The 19,555-nt window shown below is 42.1% G+C and overlaps 1 protein-coding gene across 1 annotated transcript in view; it reads left to right on the top strand.

The window, feature by feature from the left end:
* Nucleotides 1–19,555, top strand: part of LOC120914596 (transmembrane channel-like protein 2-A) — a 62,380-nt gene that overhangs the window by 34,410 nt on the left and 8,415 nt on the right. The window contains exons 10-14 of the mRNA XM_040325290.1: nucleotides 1,234–1,301; nucleotides 4,629–4,868; nucleotides 6,902–7,027; nucleotides 7,329–7,407; nucleotides 15,965–16,088. Coding sequence (XP_040181224.1) covers nucleotides 1,234–1,301; nucleotides 4,629–4,868; nucleotides 6,902–7,027; nucleotides 7,329–7,407; nucleotides 15,965–16,088 — 637 coding nt within the window. The remainder of the gene's footprint in view (nucleotides 1–1,233; nucleotides 1,302–4,628; nucleotides 4,869–6,901; nucleotides 7,028–7,328; nucleotides 7,408–15,964; nucleotides 16,089–19,555) is intronic.

The raw sequence follows: 19,555 nt of genomic DNA, 5'->3' as shown, positions 1-19,555 counted from the left end.
ATATAGGAAAACATTTGACTGTTATATTTTAAGGGCAACCCCATCTTTATACACATTCTTGGCCAGGTTATTATTGTAAACCAGGGCAGCAAACAATAAACCGCATTATCAGTGTTTAGTTCCATTATGCTGGGATATGGTCTTGAAGTTTTCATGTTACCTATCTGATAATGTTCAATGTTGATCTTTATAATGTTGACTTTTCACACACATTACATTTAATTTACCTTTGGTGGCGATGATGAATAGGGATTGGCTAAACCTACCTGGGTTTGGTTTGTGAGGACATTCGGACATATCACAAGTTTGGATGCCAAATCTGAACCCTATTGAAGTCAGCAGGGAATCCGTAAAGGAGTTATGCCCATTTTCAAGGCGAATAGACAAGGGAATATCAAAAAGCAGGCAACAGGTATTGGGAACTCCCGTGGGGGACATGTACCAATACAACATTTTAAAAATAAATACTTCTTGTTTATTATGTTTATGTAATATTGCCTTTGTCACCATATTTGATTTTGGGTCCAAAGATATCCACCTGCCCGTACTTGAATGTGTAAGAGGTACCCCTTGTAGTATCCCTACCCATTCACAGAAAAGACAATAATAAATAAACACAAACACAACACACAAACATTTGACAAGTCTTCAAAGAAAATATCAAATGTAAGTCCATCGTCTATTATGTATATATCTTCCTGGTTAGTTCCCCAGGGAGGATCAGCTAACGGATGTTCACTGAGCTCGCTTTGCCCTACCTAGTGACACCTGTCATGCCATGTGCACCTATCGGGGGATGGAGGGAAGGTGTGTTCTGGTGCTTGTAGAAATTATCAGGTGGCTATAAATCACTTCCAGGAGTAAGTTGACAGTTGGCTTGTAAAGTATATCACCTATTAAGTGCAGCTGTCAGGAATTTGTGTAAAAGCCACAGTTACCACCAAGCTTACGTCAGCGGCTGCCAAAGGTTTAGACATCTTCAGTTGCAAGTGTTGTATTGTTTATGGTATTTTGGTACATGGTAATGGCTATGAATTATTCTTGTTACATTGCCCAGCAGCAATCCTGTTTTTCAGTCTAAGTTACATGTATGGTATACATTAATAGAATCAGTCTGTTCATCAGATTCTAATAAGGTTGCACTTGGGATTTCTATAGCATAATTAGGCACAATTTTAAATGTAAAATATACAGTATATTTCTTAATACAAAGCACCCTTGTTTCTTTTACAGCCATCCTATTCAGAATTTCCTGTAAGTGAAAATGTTCTTGGCCTTATTTTCAATCAAGGCATGATATGGTAAGATAATTGAATGTTGTGTGTTCAGAAAACCACTGATTCTTTATAGTAGCAGTTATTTGTATATGGGTAATAATAGATGCATTTTTGCATCACACCTAGTGCCCCAGATGCATTAAGGTATTTTCCTTGACTGGTGATTACAAACTATCAAGCTTATGAAAAATAGATCATCTTATCATGCAGAAGAACACAGATCTTGCTAGATCATTCTTCATTATTGACAGCCTATATTTTTCAATTATTTATTTACTTAATTACAAAAATATGCATCTATATGTAGCAATGGTTCCAGAAGGAATGGCTAAAGAGACATATTTATAACCAGCGTGCAAAAACAATGGTGGCAATATTTTTCCTTTATTCTCTATATATAGGAATAATCAATATACTCTACAGTTGACAACCCATTCTACATACAAGGAAGATAAATTTGATTGATGGTTGGAAGATACAATCAAAACTTATCAATCACATCTTCATTTCAACCATGTAATCTCATCTGATCATTTGAAAAACAAATAAATCCATCACCAAAGCATCTCAGTGCTGCCCATTGATATAAAACTATCGATGATATCTGCCTCAGTTTTATATTATCTCATCTAAATTGTGTCTAAATCAATTGGAAGGGAAGTTAGGATTTTATGCTTGTTTCCTGTTTCAATTGTTTTCATAGAATACTAAATCTAAATACTAAAATCTGTATGGCTGCCCTAACTGATTTAGCTCCTGGGTGAATTAATCCAAATTCACAATCCTAATGCCGTGTACACGATCGGAATTTCCGATGGAATAAAACCTGATGAAATTTCCATCTGAAATCCGATGAAGCTGGCTTCCATCAGTCTTGCATACACACTGTCAGACTAAATTCCGACCATCCAAAACGCGGTGATGTAAAACACTACGACAAGCCAAGAAAAATTAAGTTCACTTCGACTTGATTCTGCACATGCGTGGATTTTTTCTCCGTCGGAGTTGCAGACAGATGATGGTAATTTCCTATCGTTTTTTTTCCATCGCAAAAAAATAAAACATGTTCTATTTCTAAACACCGACGGAAAAAAAGTCAGATGGGTCCCACACACGATCGGAATTTCCGATGAAAAAAGTCCATCTGACTTTTTTAATCGGAAATTTCCGATCGTGTGTACGCGACACAAGGGCTCATTTAGATGGGCGATTAAAGCCTAGTACACACAATGGGATTATCAGATGAATGATCATCCCTTTTTTTGTGCATGTTAGTCTCCATATCAATAATGAAGACGCAACTAAAGTACGAAAATTCTCGTACGACAGAATAAAAATTTGAAAGTGATGTAATGTATTGTGTTTTTATTGTATTTTCGGACGAAAACGGTGAAACAAAAATCATACAATCTGGTATTGTAAGAGACAAAAATTGTGTTTGTGTGTGCTAACGATCAGATTATCGTACGATCACTTCGAAACGATATTTTTTTGCATGATTTTCTCATCATGTGTATGGGCCTTACGCCTGTCCTCCATGCAGAGCCATTGGCAGATGTGTATGCATCCACTGTGGAGCTGCATGCTGGCAGCTCATAGAAATAAATGGACATGCAATGGCTGTAAAAACACAGTCATATGTCAAAGTTTGGCATGTGGGCATGAGCGGGTGCACAGATCCAAATGCAAAGGATCTGCATTTGGATACTTCCATCTACTCCTGCCCACATGCCAAACTTTGACATGTGATTGTGTCTGTGCAGCTGCTGCATGTACATCCACTTCTATAGGATTCCTGCACCCAGGTCTCAGGTAGATGCACACACATCTACCAATGACTCTGCAAGGAGGACAGGATTAGTTGCTGGTTTGAATGAACCCTAATACTAAGTGGACTGTTATTCAGGGAGATTGACACAGTTCATTTTCATGAATGACATTTAAAATGATGACATTGCTTCAATCCAAAGTATTGTAGCTGCGATTCTTCCTATTAAAGGGGAGCTCCAGACAAAATTTCTACTTTAAGGCCCCCCTCCTCACGAAATAATGCCGCATACACACCATCACTTTATGTGATGAAAACAAAACGTTTTGAAAAACGTCAATTAAAATGACCGTGTGTGGGGGGAAAACGTTGTTTTATGTCTTGTGAAAAACGACAAAAAAAAAATTGAAGCATGCTTCAATTTTTTGTGTCGTTTTTCAAAACGTTGTTTTTTGTGTCAATTAAAATGATAGTGTGTGGGCAAAACGACATTTTTAAACCCGCGCATGCTCAGAAGCAAGTTATGAAGCTAGCTTCAATGGAAAAGAGTGCTGAACGTAACCACGCTTTGCTAGAGCATTTTGAAAAAACGATGGTGGGTAGGCAACGTCGTTTTTGAAAATGAAGTTTCAAAAACGTCGTTTTATTTCATGATTTAAAACGTCGTTTTTTTTCATCACATAAAGTGATGGTGTGTACGCGGCATTACACTTTCTTTTTGTTTTGACAGGTACCAGCTCCCACTTCTGCTTGGGTCACCTAGGCGATTCAAGTGGAAGTTCTCCTCTCCTTCTCCCTCCCTGCAGCCTTCTGTGACAAGTCCTAGGTCCCAGAAGACTGCGGGACCATTCACAATGTGGCTCTTCAATGCGCAGTGGGCATCCGGCTGAGAAGCCCCAAGCTGTCACAGCCAGGTGCCCACAGTTGAGCTGCCGGGGATAGAAGATGGAGGGAAGGGACGGCTCGGATCCTGGGTCAGTTTTTGTAGCTGTTGACTAAAATAAAGACAATATTATGCTGGTAAGCAATGGAATTAGACAAAGGTGTAAAGTTATACCTTGAAGACCAAGCAATATTTGTTCTCCAATCAACTTTTAAGAGGGAGGGGGGCTGGGGCATGGTGGATGAAGACAGAACAGTCATATGATCTACTTTTGCAATCTGTTGGATTTTTATTTTTATTTTTATTTTTTAATTGTGGATTTGGTTTAAGGCTGTACAGAATGTTACTATTTGCACATTTTGTTTTGCTGCTCTTTCAATTTTCATATGCTTTAAAGCAGAGGACTCAAACGTGTGGCCCTCCAGCTGTTGCAGAACTACAATTCCCATGAGGCATTGCAGGGCTGACAGCTACAACTTACAAGCATGACTCCCATGGGCAGAGGCATGATGGGACTTGCAACAGTTTGAGACCTCTACTTTAAAGAAATATCATGTGAATTACTTTTCAGCAGATATAACTATAGATAATGCTATTGCTTTAAAAAGAAATACAGACTTCAGAGGTATATTTCTTTTAGAGGAATGCAGAAATTTAGAAATGATTTGTTGTTTACTATTGTATTATTTATTCTCTACAGGATGGGCATATTTTATGCACCTGGACTGATAGTTGTGAATGTTCTACGTCTCTTCTCTTCAATGTACTTACAGTGCTGGGGAGTAATGAGCAGCAACGTCCCACAAGAACGTTTTTTCAAAGTTTCAAAATCAAACAATTTTTACATGGCTCTTCTACTACTTATTCTATTCATGAGTCTGCTGCCTGTGGCATACACAATAATGACCATAACGCCATCCTTTGACTGTGGACCTTTTAGGTAAATTTTTTTTTTTTTAATTAATTAGTAATAGATAGATAGAATATGATTAGGCAAATTCTGCTTCAGTAAGGTTTTATGTATCCTGAAGCCAACGACATGTTTATGTGATTTGCCAGTTTGTGATTTGCAGTCATGGAATCTGATATGCAACAAATTACTGACTGGTTTACTCCCCTTTTAATATATATATATATATATATATATATATATATATATATATATATATATATATATATATTTGTATATATTTTCGTATATACTCGAGTATAAGCCGACCCGAATATTAGCCGAGGCACCTAATTTTACCACAAAAAATGGGAAAACTTATTGACTCGAGTATAAGCCTAGGGTGAGAATGCAGCAGCTACTGTAAGTGGAAAATATGGTCAACAATGCCCATCTGCAGCTTCACTGTGACCATTTTGGAGCCTCACTGTTCCCATTTGCACGCCTCACTGTGCCCATTGCAGCTTTAATGTGCCCATTGCAACCTCACTGTGCCCATGTAATTGCTTCATTAAACTGTTTCAATATTTTCACACCTTCATTTATTGGCAACCAGTCCAGCCTCTGTTTATAAACATTTTAATCAATTTTGCGGCTTCTTTATCTCTTATTTTTCTCTTAATTTGAAGGTGATGTCACATACTAAATACTCACTCTGCACAGTTTTTTTTCTATCTAATGCCCATTTAAAAGCATATTACATTTTGTATGTGTATTAGTTTTGTATTTTAGTTGAGTACTCGTCCCAGGATGAAAGGACGTTCGTGATAGGCGGAACACTGAACACAGTGTCTGCTGGAAAACTGAGTGTTCCACCTATCACGGAACAGGACGAGGAGGAGGCACGACTTTTTAACACTGGGCGCCCCCATCTGACTTTGCATAATGTCTCGGATAATGAGGTACACAGACTCAAGTATAAGCCTAGGGGGGCATTTTTAGTGCAAAAAAAATGTGTTGAAAAACTCGGCTTATACTCAAGTATATACGGTATTTATACCGTATGTATGTATACAGACCAAACAGTAATTACAAAAATTATGAGAAAAAAATGAAAGAAAGGAAGGAAATGCCTACCTAGGCATGTTTACAAATATAGTTTTTGGTGCCTCCCAAGAGTAGTGGAAAAACGTATCATGATAGAGACTATAAGCAATAATATAGATGCTGCTCTCTTGTGCTCATACAGTCAAAACACAATAGTGGGAATGCAGGCTTAAAGTAAAGTGGTTGTAAACCCTAGGACAAAAAAAACTGCAAGACATATGCATAAAGAGCTAGTATGCATAGAATACTGTAGATAGACATGATTTTTTTGATTTTTTTTACACATTTTTTTTATTGAGGTAAAATTGTGGTACAATAAAAGGTTTCAATTACAGTTAAATTAACATACAGTGATACCTTGGATTATAAAACCTAATTCGTTCCAGTAGAATGCTTGTAATCCAAAGCACTTGTGAATCAAAGCGAATTTCCCCATAGGAAATAATGGAAACTCAAATAATCCGTTCCAATGGCACTGCTAGTGTATGCAGTACCGCATGTAACCAGAGGTGGGGGGCGCGGGAGACATTTGGAAACACTCGGAGAGCACATCGGAATCTCTTGGATGCAGTCGGAGAGGCTCAGAGACAATCGGTAGTGTTTCCGAGCTGCTCCGAACGGCTCGGAGTGTCATCGGCGCCCCCACACATCTGGCCAAATGCTGTACTGTACACCCCAGATACTCAACGCTGGCAAATCGAGTCAGGGTTTATAAAAATAATAGCTCGTATTGCGAAACGCTCGTAAACCGTGTTACTTGCAATCCAAGGTATTACTTTATAAAAGTTCATTCAATTTTATAATTATTGAAAGATAGACATGATTTTAACGTGATCTACAGAGAAATTAGAACTTGTATTATCTATATATTACAAAAAGTTACTAGATTTATTAAATTTTTTGATATGCATTTTCTTTCATTTTGAGAAAATATATAAGAAGTTACTTTAATATGTGCACTGTTTCTGTTTTCCAAGTGGAAAAAACAGGATGTATGACGTTCTACAGGAAACCATCCAATTGGATTTTCCACCTTTTATGACAACAGTACTTGGCTACGCATCTAATCCAGGAATCATCATAGCAGCAGTTATCCTAATGGTGTAAGCATTATGAACAAGTGCATTTAAAAAGTATACACATATCTATAACATATGGGAATAATATGGAAATGGGAATAGTATTTATGCTCAAAATTGATTTAATCAACAGAAACCATGCCTTAATAAACAATACAAAAATGTTACATGTACCAGTATGCTTTTTTATAATTTTACATTTATTTCGTGGTTAATAAGTGACCTGACTATAAAGAAAAATCGGGCATAAACAATATATTTATTGCAAAGAATTTCTTCACTTATTGGATTTCATATATTTTTTTTATCTTTTTGTTTTCTTTAGTCTGGCTATATATTACCTCAATGCTATATCAAAGGCCTACATGAGAGCTAACTTTGAGATGAAGAAGAAAATGCAGACGGTAAGTTTGTATAGTGATGTTATGATCCAGAATCATTGGGCCAGATCCTCAAAAGAGATACGCAGGCGGATCTGCTGTTCCGCCTGCGTATCCCTGTTTCTATCTTTGGAACTGATCCACAGAATCAGTTTCCAAGAGATAGACAGAAGATCCGGCAGGTGTAATAGTTTTACACTGCCGGATCTTAAGATGCAGTACCGCGACCGCCGCTGGGGGCATTTCTCGTCGAAATTACACGTCGGGTATGCTAATGAGGAGTTACGGCGATCCTCAAAGCTTTTTCGCGTTCGCTACGTCGCCGCTACGTTAGTTTCCCGTCGCTTAGTTACACTTTTGTAAAGCAGCCCTACTTTTACACAGCAGGCGTACTGCTGTGTAAAGTATGGCCGTCCTTCCCGCGTCAAATTTTTAAATTTTACGTCGATTGCGTAAGCCGTACGGGAATACGGAAATACGCTACGCGCCGATCAAAAAATTACGTCACGTCGCGCAAAGCACGTCGGGAAATTTGCGTCACAAGCATGCGCAGTACGTCCGGCGCGGGAGCGCGCCTAATTTAAATATAATATATGATTATATAGTGTGACCAAACCCCCGTATTTTTGAATATGTTCAGGTGTTTTTAACTAGCCTTGCAGGATAAATGTAATTTTTGCATGTGTGCGCTATAATCTGTTTTGTACTGTATTTGGTCTTATAGCAGCACCAGCTTAGATGTATAGCATTTTTTGGGTGTGCCCACCAAGTATCTTTTTGTAATTTAAATGGGACTCGCCCCATTAGATTAGGAACGCCTTGCGCCGGACGGATTTGAGTTACACCGCCGCAAATTTCCAGGTAAGTGTGTTGTGGATCGATACCTAACTTAGGAAATTTGCGGCAGTGTAACTTAAATCTGTTAAGTTACGTTGCGCTGCGGGGCTGTGAATCTGGCCCATTGTCACTGTTTAGGATTTGGAAATGGCTTTATATACTATATATTACATATTGTGACTCACTCGCACACATTTAGAGAGTGCAAATGTGAGCTAGGTGCTGCGTGGTGGGGTGGGCAGTGAGCACATATGAGATTTGGTATTAGCAATTTACACTGCTCAAAAAAATGTAAGGAACACTTTAAAAACACATCAGATCTCAACGGGGAAAAATATCATGCTGGATATCTATACTGATATGGACTGGGTAATTTGTTAGGAAAGATAGGATGCCACATCGTTTGATGGAAATGGAAATGATTAACCTACAGAGGGCTGAATTCAAAGACAACCCAAAAACCAAAGTGAAAAAATAATGCAGCAAGCTAGTCAATTTTGCTGAAATTTCATTGCAGCAACTCAAAACGGTAAAAATAGTTGTTTATATGGCCCCCACATGCTTGTATGCCTGCCTGACAGCATGCTCCTAATGAGACGACGAATAGTATCCTGGGGTATTTCCTCCCAGATCTGGACCAGAGCATCACTGAGCTCCTGAACAGACTGAGGTGCAACCTGATGGCATTGGATGGACTGAAACATGATGTCCCAGAGGTGGTCTATTGGATTTAGGTCAGGTGAACGTGGGTATCGGTTCCTTCCCCCTCAGGAACTGGCTGCATACTCTCCCCATATGAGGTCTGGCATTGTTGTTCACCAGGAGGAACCCAGGACCCACTGCATCCCGATAGCTAATGACAGTCAAAGTGCCATTCTCTCGTCTGTAGAGGTCGGTCATACTGACTGGTCATACTGAACAATATTACAGGCAGCATAACATTATCCATGGCTTCTCCAGACCCTTTCATGTCTGTCACATGTGCACCTGCATTCATCTGTGAAAAGCACAGGGCGCCAGTGGTGGACCTACAATTTTTGGTGTTCAATGGCCAATGGCAATTAAGCTCCACAGTGCTGGGCTGTGAGCACAGAGCCCAATAGAGGATTCAGGCCACCCTTTATGAAGTCTGTTTCTAAATGTTTGGTCAGAGACATTCACACCATTGATCTGCTGGAATGGCAGTGCTCATCCTGTTCCTGCTTGCACAAAGGAGCAGATACCAGTCCTGCTGATGGGTTTGGGACCTTCTACGGCCCTGTCCAGCACCTCTAGAGTAACTACCTGTCTCCTGGAATCTCCTCCATGCTCTTGAGACTGTGCTGGGAGACAAAACAAACCTTCTGGTAATGACAGGTATTGATGTGCCATCCTGGAGAAGTTGGACTGCCTGTGAAAGCTCTATAGGGTCCAGGTATCACCTTGTGCTACCAGTAGTGACACTTGTCCTAGCCGAATGCAAAACTAGCGAACAACAGTCAGAAATGAGTAGGGAAAAATTGTCAATGGCCTCCACCTGTAAAACCATTTCTGTTTTGGAGGATGTCTCATTGTTGCCCATCTTGTGCACCTGTTCTTAATTTCATCAACACCAAAGCAGCTGAAACTGATTAACAACCCCCTCTACTACTTAACTGACCAAATCAATATCCCAGGAGTTTAATTGACTTGATGGTATACTCCAATTAAAAAGTGTTACTTTTTTTGAGCAGTGTATATATCAGTGGCCCCAAGACAGCAGGTAAGACTTGCCTGTCCGGCGCCTGATGTAGCGGCTGCAAGGAGGGTGAGCTCTATAACAGCTGGTACTCACTTTTGGTACTTGGCTCCAGTGACTTGCTCACAGCTTGTGCATGGAGTTTTGGGTCCTACACGCTGCGATTACTCCACCCCGCTGAGGAAGTTGCTACAACGTAACGCGTACGGGGGAAGGAGCCTGATGTCGCTCGCTGCCATCCTTGTGAAAACACACGCTGTGTGTAATATTTACTCCTGTTTTCCATTCGGGCTAATGTGAGTAGCCTGCATATGTTATTTTAAATACATTTTAGCTTGTTTAAACAGAGAGCACTTAGATCAGTGTTTTCTCTTGTTTATGATCCCAATGCTGCTGAGTTTAAGAAGTCTGCCTTACACATCGCACCAATCTGTTTTGAAGTGGTTGTCACACAGTTCTTTTGGATTCTTTTTCACTTATTGGACTTTCATATCTAATCATTAATATTATTTTTCAATTGTTATTGCACATCTCATGTATAATTATTATTGCGCTGCACTATTTTCTTTTATATTTTGCACCTTTTTGGATCTTGTGATTATCCTGTCAGTGTTCAGCTTGCATTATTGAGGGGGGAGGTTATTTGAAATTAGATATATTTTTTGCGCTGATTGCACCCTTTTGGTTTTCTATACTCTGTATGGCAGCCCCATCTCTCCCCCCTCCTGCCTCACACTAATACACGGACTGAAGCCCCTATCTCTCCTCCTCGGTTCTGATGTTTTCCTAAACACAGACAGGAGAAGGAGGGGGAGGAGAATGGACACAGCTTTATATATCCCATGCTGATCTAAGGTTTGTCCTGAATCTGAATGCAATATATATGAAGGAGTGAAAGGAGACACAAGGAAGGGGGGCAAGTTGTCAAAGAAGAATACTTGCAGTGCTTTGGGGGGGATAAGAGGATGTATGTGCTCAAGGGCACTTTTTGGAGGGGAGAGAACTTGTGCTGGGGGGTCCGATTTTATTTTCAACCCCCCTTCTAGAACAAATCCTCTCCCCTGCCAAAGTGTCCCCTAGCGCATACTGTACAGCATCCTCTTATCCTCCCCCCCCCCAAATTATTGCAAGTATTCTACTTTGACAACTTGCCCCCCTTCTTCAAAGAGAAACTGGCTGCTATGCAAGGGACAATCATGTCTGGGATCCTGGGCACCTTGCTAGAGATTCAGGGCAATCGCCCCCAGGTGCCCACCCTAGTGCCATCCTGTCAGGCAAGTTAGTGGAGCCGAGTGTCAAACTTTTTTCTGCACTGGGCTCCAGGACTCAGGGCCGATTCACACCATGAAGCACAAAGGAACGCGCTGTGCATTCCTCTGTTATTCACATGCCTTCCAGATGCTGCGTGATTTCAGCCCTTTCATTTTAATGGGCTAAAATTCTACCAGTTTGCACCAAGAGCTGTGCATGCTCTACTTTACAAAACGCACAGCAAATGGATCGCATTGTACTCCTGATCATATGATCTGGTGCAGGCAAGCACTGCATTTGCAATCTGCATTTGGAGAGTCATTAAGTTGACACCCGCTGCGGATTTACTTCATGGCGTTCTGGTGTGAACAGACTTAGTCCAGATGCACAGGATTTCCTTTGTATCTCAGGAAGGTCCCACCAAAACCAGAACAGTTGGGAAGTATGGATTTGTATTAGAGAGGGAGAGGATTTGTGTTTTGGGGGGGTTGTACTGGGAGGCAGGATTTGGGTAGAAGGATTTGTGGCAGAACTGGGGAGAGTATTAATGATGGCATGGGGGGGAGAGAGGATTCGTGCTGGGGAGGATGAGGGGTAGAGTATTTGACCCAGGATGGGGTGAGGGGGTTGTCCTGAAGGGAGGACCTGAGGGAAAGGATCATGGGGGATCTGCTCAGGGTCCAATCACTGAGCCTATCAGTAACATCCTGTTTAAAAGCCTGTCAGAAGCTGGGTATGCAGGTCTTACATGGCAGTAAAATCTAAAACATTTATAGCAGTACCAAAATACAGATGAAACACAGTGGCGAAAACTACGAGGGTCAAAAAAGGTTGCACTTGCGACTGGACCCTGGTGTTCTACCACTCTGGGGGGGGCCAGGATGGCACAGAGTGGGTCACTGTGAGGTCATAATAAAGGGCCTCACAACAGAAGTAAAGGGACCAGGGGCCAGAGGTTGGGGGGCTTCATGTTTTTTGCACCGGGGGTTAAAAGGTTGTAGTTACGCCTCTGATATATAGTGTGGAAAAGTTCAACAAGTACAAACAGGCTCAGTGGGAAGCTCCCTTCTGGAGCCACTTACAAACTGTGGAAAGGTGGAAATAGCAGCCAGGAGGCTCGAAGCATCTGTCACAAGGAGTGGAATGGGATCTGTCTGGTCTACACCCAATGGGGAGGCTTCCTGGAATAGGTAATCCCAGCACTGTCCCTACATCTTTCCCTAACTCTAAGCAGTGTCCCTGACAGATGAGGAACCTGTCCCTATTCTAGCCACTCGCATAAAGTGCACCAAGCCCAGGAGCTGAAGTCCTAAATAGACTCTGCCTAAGGGCTTTCACATGAGGCAACAGTATCCAATTGGATAGCTGCTCCATTGTGACTGAGGAAATCATAAAGGGAACAAGTACCTCTCAACTTCCTCCCCATCTGCATTGGGACACATCTGCCCACCAAGTCATGGGGATTTCAAACATCTTTGGAGCCCTGCTGCCACAAGAATGCCAACCAAGACCTTTGCAAATTGGTGCCACTGCCTACTGCAGACACAGGTGGTGAAGAGTGGGCTTTCATACAACTGTCCCAAAAATTAGATGAAGCTCACCATTAATCTATCCACAGACAGCAACTTCCAACCCTGGCTGACTTAAACCTGATCACTGTCTGTCATCATAACTGAACTGAGATCAGACATACAGGTTAGTTCTACATTGCTCAACAGGATGGATAAAGCTTGGAAGAAAAGATATCTATTAATCCAACACCTTTGACTTTATCGGAAAATACACATCTCTTATTTTATTTCAAATGACTGCTGCTTGGGAGACCTTGATAATAGGGGAAGAAAGCACAATATAGGGATTTGCAGTCTTTTGGAATAGCTTACCGAAGAACTGAATCCTGTGGCACAGGCTTTATTCAGTCAATTGTTGGGATGCCCAATAGAATCACCCATAGACTTTAAATAATCTATAGAGCTTTGCATCCAAGGGTTCCAAGCGACATAATTTGCTGCCTTCCAAGTATGCCTCTTAAAGGGTTATTTCACATAGTGCCGATCCTGACCTCCCTGGGGCCCTAAGCAAAATGACATGTCACATTAAAGTTGAGAAGTGGGGGGGCTGCCGAGAATGACATGTCGCATTAAAGTTGAGAAGCGGGGAGGGGGGCTGTGCCGAAAATGACATGTCACATTAAAGTTGAGAGGCGGGTGGGGGGGTGCTGCCGGAAGTGACATGTCACATTAAGGATTAAAGTTGAGAAGCGGGGGGGGGGGTGTTCTGCTGTCGGAAATGGGCATCTTACATTAAAGTGAGAAGCGGGGGGTGCTGACTTCTTACCTCTTCTCCCATGCAGCCAGCGAGTTGAGGGGCCGAAAATGACTTCTGACCAGGTGGGGCCTCTCGTAATTTGCGGGGCCCTAAGCGGCTTGCATAGTGAGCCTATAGGGCGGATCGGCCCTGATTTCACATTTACCAAAAAACTGACTATCAAAGCTGCACAGTTGTTTTTTATATCCACAGGCACCCCTTACCTGTGTAGGCAGTTTTTTGGAAGAGGTGAACTAACCTTTTCAAGAATAGTTTCTCTATTAGGAGACAACAGGCAATAGTAGAATCAGACAAGCCGGGTCACAACAGGTAATCAGGTAACAGATGCGGAGGGCTGGAGCGTAGTCACAGGTTCAGGCAGAGGGATCTGGCAACGGGTGAGCAATCAGAAGAGCAGGGTCAACAATATGCCAAGGGTCAGAGGTCGGAGAGATTCGGATGGTCAGGCAAGCCGGGTCGGTAACGGAAACAGGTAGACAGGTTCAGATGCAGGGTACAAACACAGAGCTGCAGATCAGACAGCAATGTGTTGGTGCAGCTAGTGGGCTTTTAAAGGAGATTTGGCGCCAACCTGAATTAGCGTGCGTGCGTGCGCATACGCGTGTGTTGGGACCGAGAGGTAGGTCCCTGACAGTTTCACTTTAAGCATTATTAAAATCACTTCTCCTGAAAAAAATGCAGTTTTTAAAACTTTTTTTTGCATTGATACATGTCCCCTGGGGCAGGGACCGGGTTTTTATGACAATAACTTGCATATTAACTTTTAAAATTAGCACTTTTGATTTTTCATGTTCGTGTCCCATAGACTTTAACGATGTTCGCGTGTTCGAACAAATTTTATGCCTGTTCGCATGTTCTGCTGTGAACCGAACCGGAGGGTGTTCGGCTCATCCCTACTAACCATGTGCGTTAGGGGTAAGCGTGACATTTTCTCTCTAATAATAATAATAATAATAATAATATGGGTATATGGATGAACTTGACAGGCATATACAGATGTGGACACAGTCATTGTTCAAGTTGTGCCTATTTAGGCGATTTACATATTGTCAAGTCATATATGAAGACAAAATAAATACAAAAATGTATAACATTTTGCAAATCATAGTGGAGTGTCCTCCTTTAAAATACTAGTAATAAAGAGTAGATCAACCCATTAGGGGAGGAGATCACTTCCCTCGCTTGAGTAAAAGGGGGATTTATTGTATGTACAAGATGGACACTAGGATCCTCAGAGGAAAAAATTTAAAGTGGAATGTTACCCATTTTTTTTAACTGAAATGTCTTTCCTCTTGAGAACTATTCTGGTCTTTACTGCTCAGTCCCTTAGTCCGTCTTTGTCATCGTCATCGTTATTTTCATTCATTCTCATTCTTTACTTATTAGGCCTCGTACACACAACCGAACATGTCTGCTGAAACTGGTCCGCGGACCAGTTTCAGCAGACATGTTCGGTCGTGTGTACGGCCGACCGGACAAATGTCCGGCGGATCGGACAGGTTTCCAGCGGACAAATGTTTCTTAGCATGCTAAGAAACATGTCCGCTGGAAGCCTGTCCGTCGGACATGTTGGGTCGTCTGTACGACTTACCGGACATGTCCGCTCAGCCGAAAGCCCTCGCATGCGTCGAAGTGATTCGACGCATGCGTGGACGCATTGACCTTCCAGGGTCGCGCACGTCGCCGCGTCATCGTCGCGGCCACGTCGCGACACGTCACTGCGTTTGTTTTCCGCTGGGATTTTGGTCTGATGGTGTGTACAGCCATCCGACCAAAATCCGGCAGCGGACATGTTTTCATCGGACAGATCCGCTGGTGTGTACGAGGCCTTAGGTTTGCTCGAGTTTTTTTTTTCTCTGTTCTATTCCTCCCCTTTCCCTCTACTTTTTACCTTTCCCCCTTTATTTATCCAGGGCAGCAATGTAAATTTGACAGCTCAGTCTCACACAGTGCAGTGAACTCCCATAGCAATGTGGGGGCGGGTGAAGATACTGACCTAGTTCCACCTACCCACAGCACATCAGCCAAGGCAAAAGCCTATCCTCCATCTGCCTCAGTCTAAACCTACCTAGAATATGTGTGATTTGATCATATTTGTTTGCAGTTCAGCTGAAGTATATAGGACAGTTTACAACATTGCCAGATTTAGCAAAAGACTCCATCTGCCATAGTTATTTAGCAAAGGGTCCTATTAATTTTCTAGTTTGTTTTGTCTACACTGCCTAGTTCATTTATGCTTTTGTCTACTTTGCCTAGCCATCTTTTTCTTTCTAAAATACTAATGCCCGAACCTAGGATGGATCTCCTGAACTCTCATTCCTTTCTTATGCCTATTTTATTGGCTCATTTGACACATTTTGAGAATTTAATTGCTAAGAATCATTGTTTAAATATTTTTTTGTTGCTCAGCCAGTTTATTAATACATTTTTTTTTTTTAATTTCTAAAGAAAAGAGAGGAGGAAAAAAGCAGAAGGAACAATACAGTATCAACCAACGAATTAATGAAAGATTTAGAAGACCTTTTGCCTCCTAGTGTAAGATTTGGTATAAAAAAAGAACGTGAAGACAAAGGTAAAGTTTATTGGCTACTCAATAATGATACCCATTTCTCTCAACCATCCCGGATTCCATGGGGCTGTCCCAGGATTTCAACAAAATCCTGGTGTCCCACATATCCAAGCAAGTGTCCTCCATTGAGTGTCATGGGGGTAGCTTCTGAATGTACCCTACAGTGTCTGTGTGCACTGAACAAAGTGCACCACTGCCTTGTGGATCAGAAGGCAGATCCCTTTACTAGCCAGTAGCAGCCAATCAGCATGTTTTGTGCAGATACTGAAGGCTGGGCCTAGGCAGGTCTTGGGGTGCCACAGCTGCTCTGGTGGACGGGTTAACATGTCAGTGTTTATTGTTTGAATTATCAGCAAAAGTGGCTGATTGTGTATAGGCAGAGGGAAATGTGTAGGCGGTGAATGTGTGTAGGGCTTGAAATGTATGCAGGGGAAAAATAGGACAGCATTTACAAGAAGGGGAGGCAATGTGTATAGGGAGGAGAGTGTGTACAGGGAGGGGGATACTGTGTACAGGAAGGGGGCGGTGTGTGCAGAGGAAAAGGAAGGCAATGTATACAGAGGGCAGTGTGTATATGGAGGGGGGGGCAGTGTGTTCAGGGAAAGGAAGGCAGATTTGTGCATGTAGAGTGGGAAAACCTTCAGGGGGAAAGGATGACAATGTGTACAGGAAGGGGGCAGTTTGAACAGTCAGCAAATTACTATTTGCTGATGTTTATTTGTTGTTTCAAATCAAACTCTATTAAAGCCCAACTCTGGGCAAAACATTTTTTTCCTGTGCAGTGGGGCTGTGCCCGAACTGCACAGGTCAACAGCTCGTTTTGTCTAGGGGTAAGGAGAAATCTTATAATCACTCGATCTTTCATTCCATTGGAAAATGGCACTCCCCCACGGTCCAGCAGGGGGGCTGTTCCTGGTCTTTGGAGCCTCCACTGGGCTTGAAGATGTCAGGAACAGTTTGCAACTCAAGACCACTGGAGCATATGGGTGCCGGACTGGTCTTGTGCTGGGAGGATTGGAGGATTAGATAAGTATATTTCCTTTCTCCTCTTCCCTACCCAATTTTTCAGTGGCATACCATACCTTTCCTCCCCATAATGTCCCTCATTCTCAAGTTTTAAAGTTGGGGGGTATGGCTTCCTTCACTGTTGGATAGTTTGAAGTTATATTAACAACACATTTGGTAACAAGCTCTTTAGCTGCAAATGAAAACATTTAACACTCAAAAAGTGTACAGCAAAGCGTATACAATCTTTTTTTTCCACCTGCCACCAGATGCAAATTGTCACTTGCCACGTCACCTGCCACCAGATGTAAATTGCCCCTTGCCACGTCGCCTGCCAGCTGATGCTATTTGTCACTTGCTATGCTGTCTGCTACCAGATGTGAATTGTCACTTGCCATGTCGCCTTCCACCAGATGCCGATTGTCACTTGACACATTGCCTGCCAGTGCCACCAGATGTGGATTGTCACTTGCCACGTCAACTGCCAGTGACACCAGATGTGGATTGTTACTGCACTGGTGGCAACACTGGTCCATTTAGCACAGAGGTAGGCCTCTGTGCAGTGGTTGGTTCTAAGTGAGAGCAGTAGAGCGGTGATGTCATCTCTCTGCTCCCCGCCGCACATCTGACATTGAAGAGACCCGGCTGTGAGGGCAGAAGAGCGGTGATGTGGGGTGGGCGGAGAGAGATGCTGTCATCTCTGCATGCCTGCCCACTCGCTTCTCTCATCTGCCCACTCGCTTCGCTCACCCCCCCCGCCCGCCTCTCTCTCTCATGCCGTTCATCTGCTTGGCTCTCCCATGTCACCTGCCTGCATGGCTCTCCCATGCCACCCACTGCACCTGTGGCCCTGCTGTAGAGAGGCCACGGCCGGTAGTGGGCCGCGGCCTGGAGGTTGGGTACCCCTGCGATAAAGGACTCATATTGTTAATAAATTCTGGCCATTTTTTAGGGCTAATAGGCAAGCTAGTGTACAAATAGAAGGCAAAAGGAGTGCGATGATACCATGGGGAACGTGTACTAATGCCAAAAACTGTTTTTATGAAATAAAAACTGTGGGGAGAGGGTCTTTTTCAAAATGAAAAATACAATTAATTATTTAAAGTACCAGTTTAAAGAATACCTTAAAGCGGTAGTAAACCGCATTCAAAAAATAAATAAAAATAGGCAGCAGGCAGTTTAGGTCATAATGTGCTATTAAGCATCGCATGTATAAATATCTAATAAATGGTGCAGTTATTTATTGTAGCTATAGGTAAGCCTTATTATAGGCTTACCTATAGGTCAAAATCATACAAGGGGGTTTACTTCCACTTTAAATCCGGGTATGAAACAACCTCAATCTGATTAATTTCAAACAAGATTTTTTTTTCAGTAGGAATACACGCTGAAATTGGTCAGTGGTTTGCTAGAGCTGTCCCTGTTCTCGCTGATGAAAAACTGTCCTGCTCCTGAGTCCTGACCAATGGATAAAAAATATATAAAATGTAAAAGAGATTGGGGGACCCCAACCTAAGGGATGATACATCAATTTGGAATTTGCTAATAGCAGGACAGTTTTAATGAGCAAGACTGGGCCAAAATGTACTAGGGAAACAGGGCTCAGGCAGGTATTACTACAAGAATTAGGAAACTGCAGACCGTCTGTCAGCTTTCTCTACAGCTGCTTCAGTACACTGACACTATGGCTGCTGTGAGCCACCTTTGTATAGTAAGGGGTCTGGCTTATCTAAAAGTCCCTTTAGTGACCCTTACAAGACTGTTGGTCATGGTTCAAAGATCGTGTAGTGCATTCTGTTCATAGACATGAGCACAGGGTGTACAAGGTGTACCTGGGCACACCTTAATCACTCTGTGGGGGGCATATTTCCAATGGTTAGACCCCTGATATTCCACCAAATAAAAAAATCCCCTTTCTCCTAAAAAAAAATGATAAAAACAATAATTAAAATAATTTCAACTGCCCTACTGACACCAATCTCTGCCTTTATGACACCGTTCACTGTTCTACTGACACTGTCCATATATATACACATGCACATACACGTATGTGTTTTTAGCTTTGGGGTGCACACCCTAATGCAATAGGCTGCGCACACCTATGATTATGTTAAAAACTAAATTTGGTCTGGCGGGTTTGGACATACAGTGAGTATAGAAAAGGATCAAAAAAATTGATAATGGAAAATATGGTACTGCGTCAATCCAACAATCTTATTGCTATACAAATAATAGTGAACCAAATATATGTAAAATATACGCAAAAGAACCCCAACCTGTGACAATCATATAAACTGTGCTTATAATAAAATCCAATAGCATATATATTGACTTAAATAAAATGTGCCCATGACAAAATCCCTATGGACCTCTACCAGGGTATCAATTACAGTCCACTTATATATTGCTCCGTGTTGAAAACAAATGTGTAGCTGCTATTCCATCAATTCGTGCCACCACCACCA

The sequence above is a fragment of the Rana temporaria genome, chromosome 1 (genome assembly GCF_905171775.1).
Source record: "Rana temporaria chromosome 1, aRanTem1.1, whole genome shotgun sequence".
Classification (NCBI taxonomy): Eukaryota; Metazoa; Chordata; class Amphibia; order Anura; family Ranidae; genus Rana; species Rana temporaria.
The sequence above is the reverse complement of the archived record's forward strand: the minus strand, read 5'-3'. Positions and strand labels throughout refer to the sequence as shown.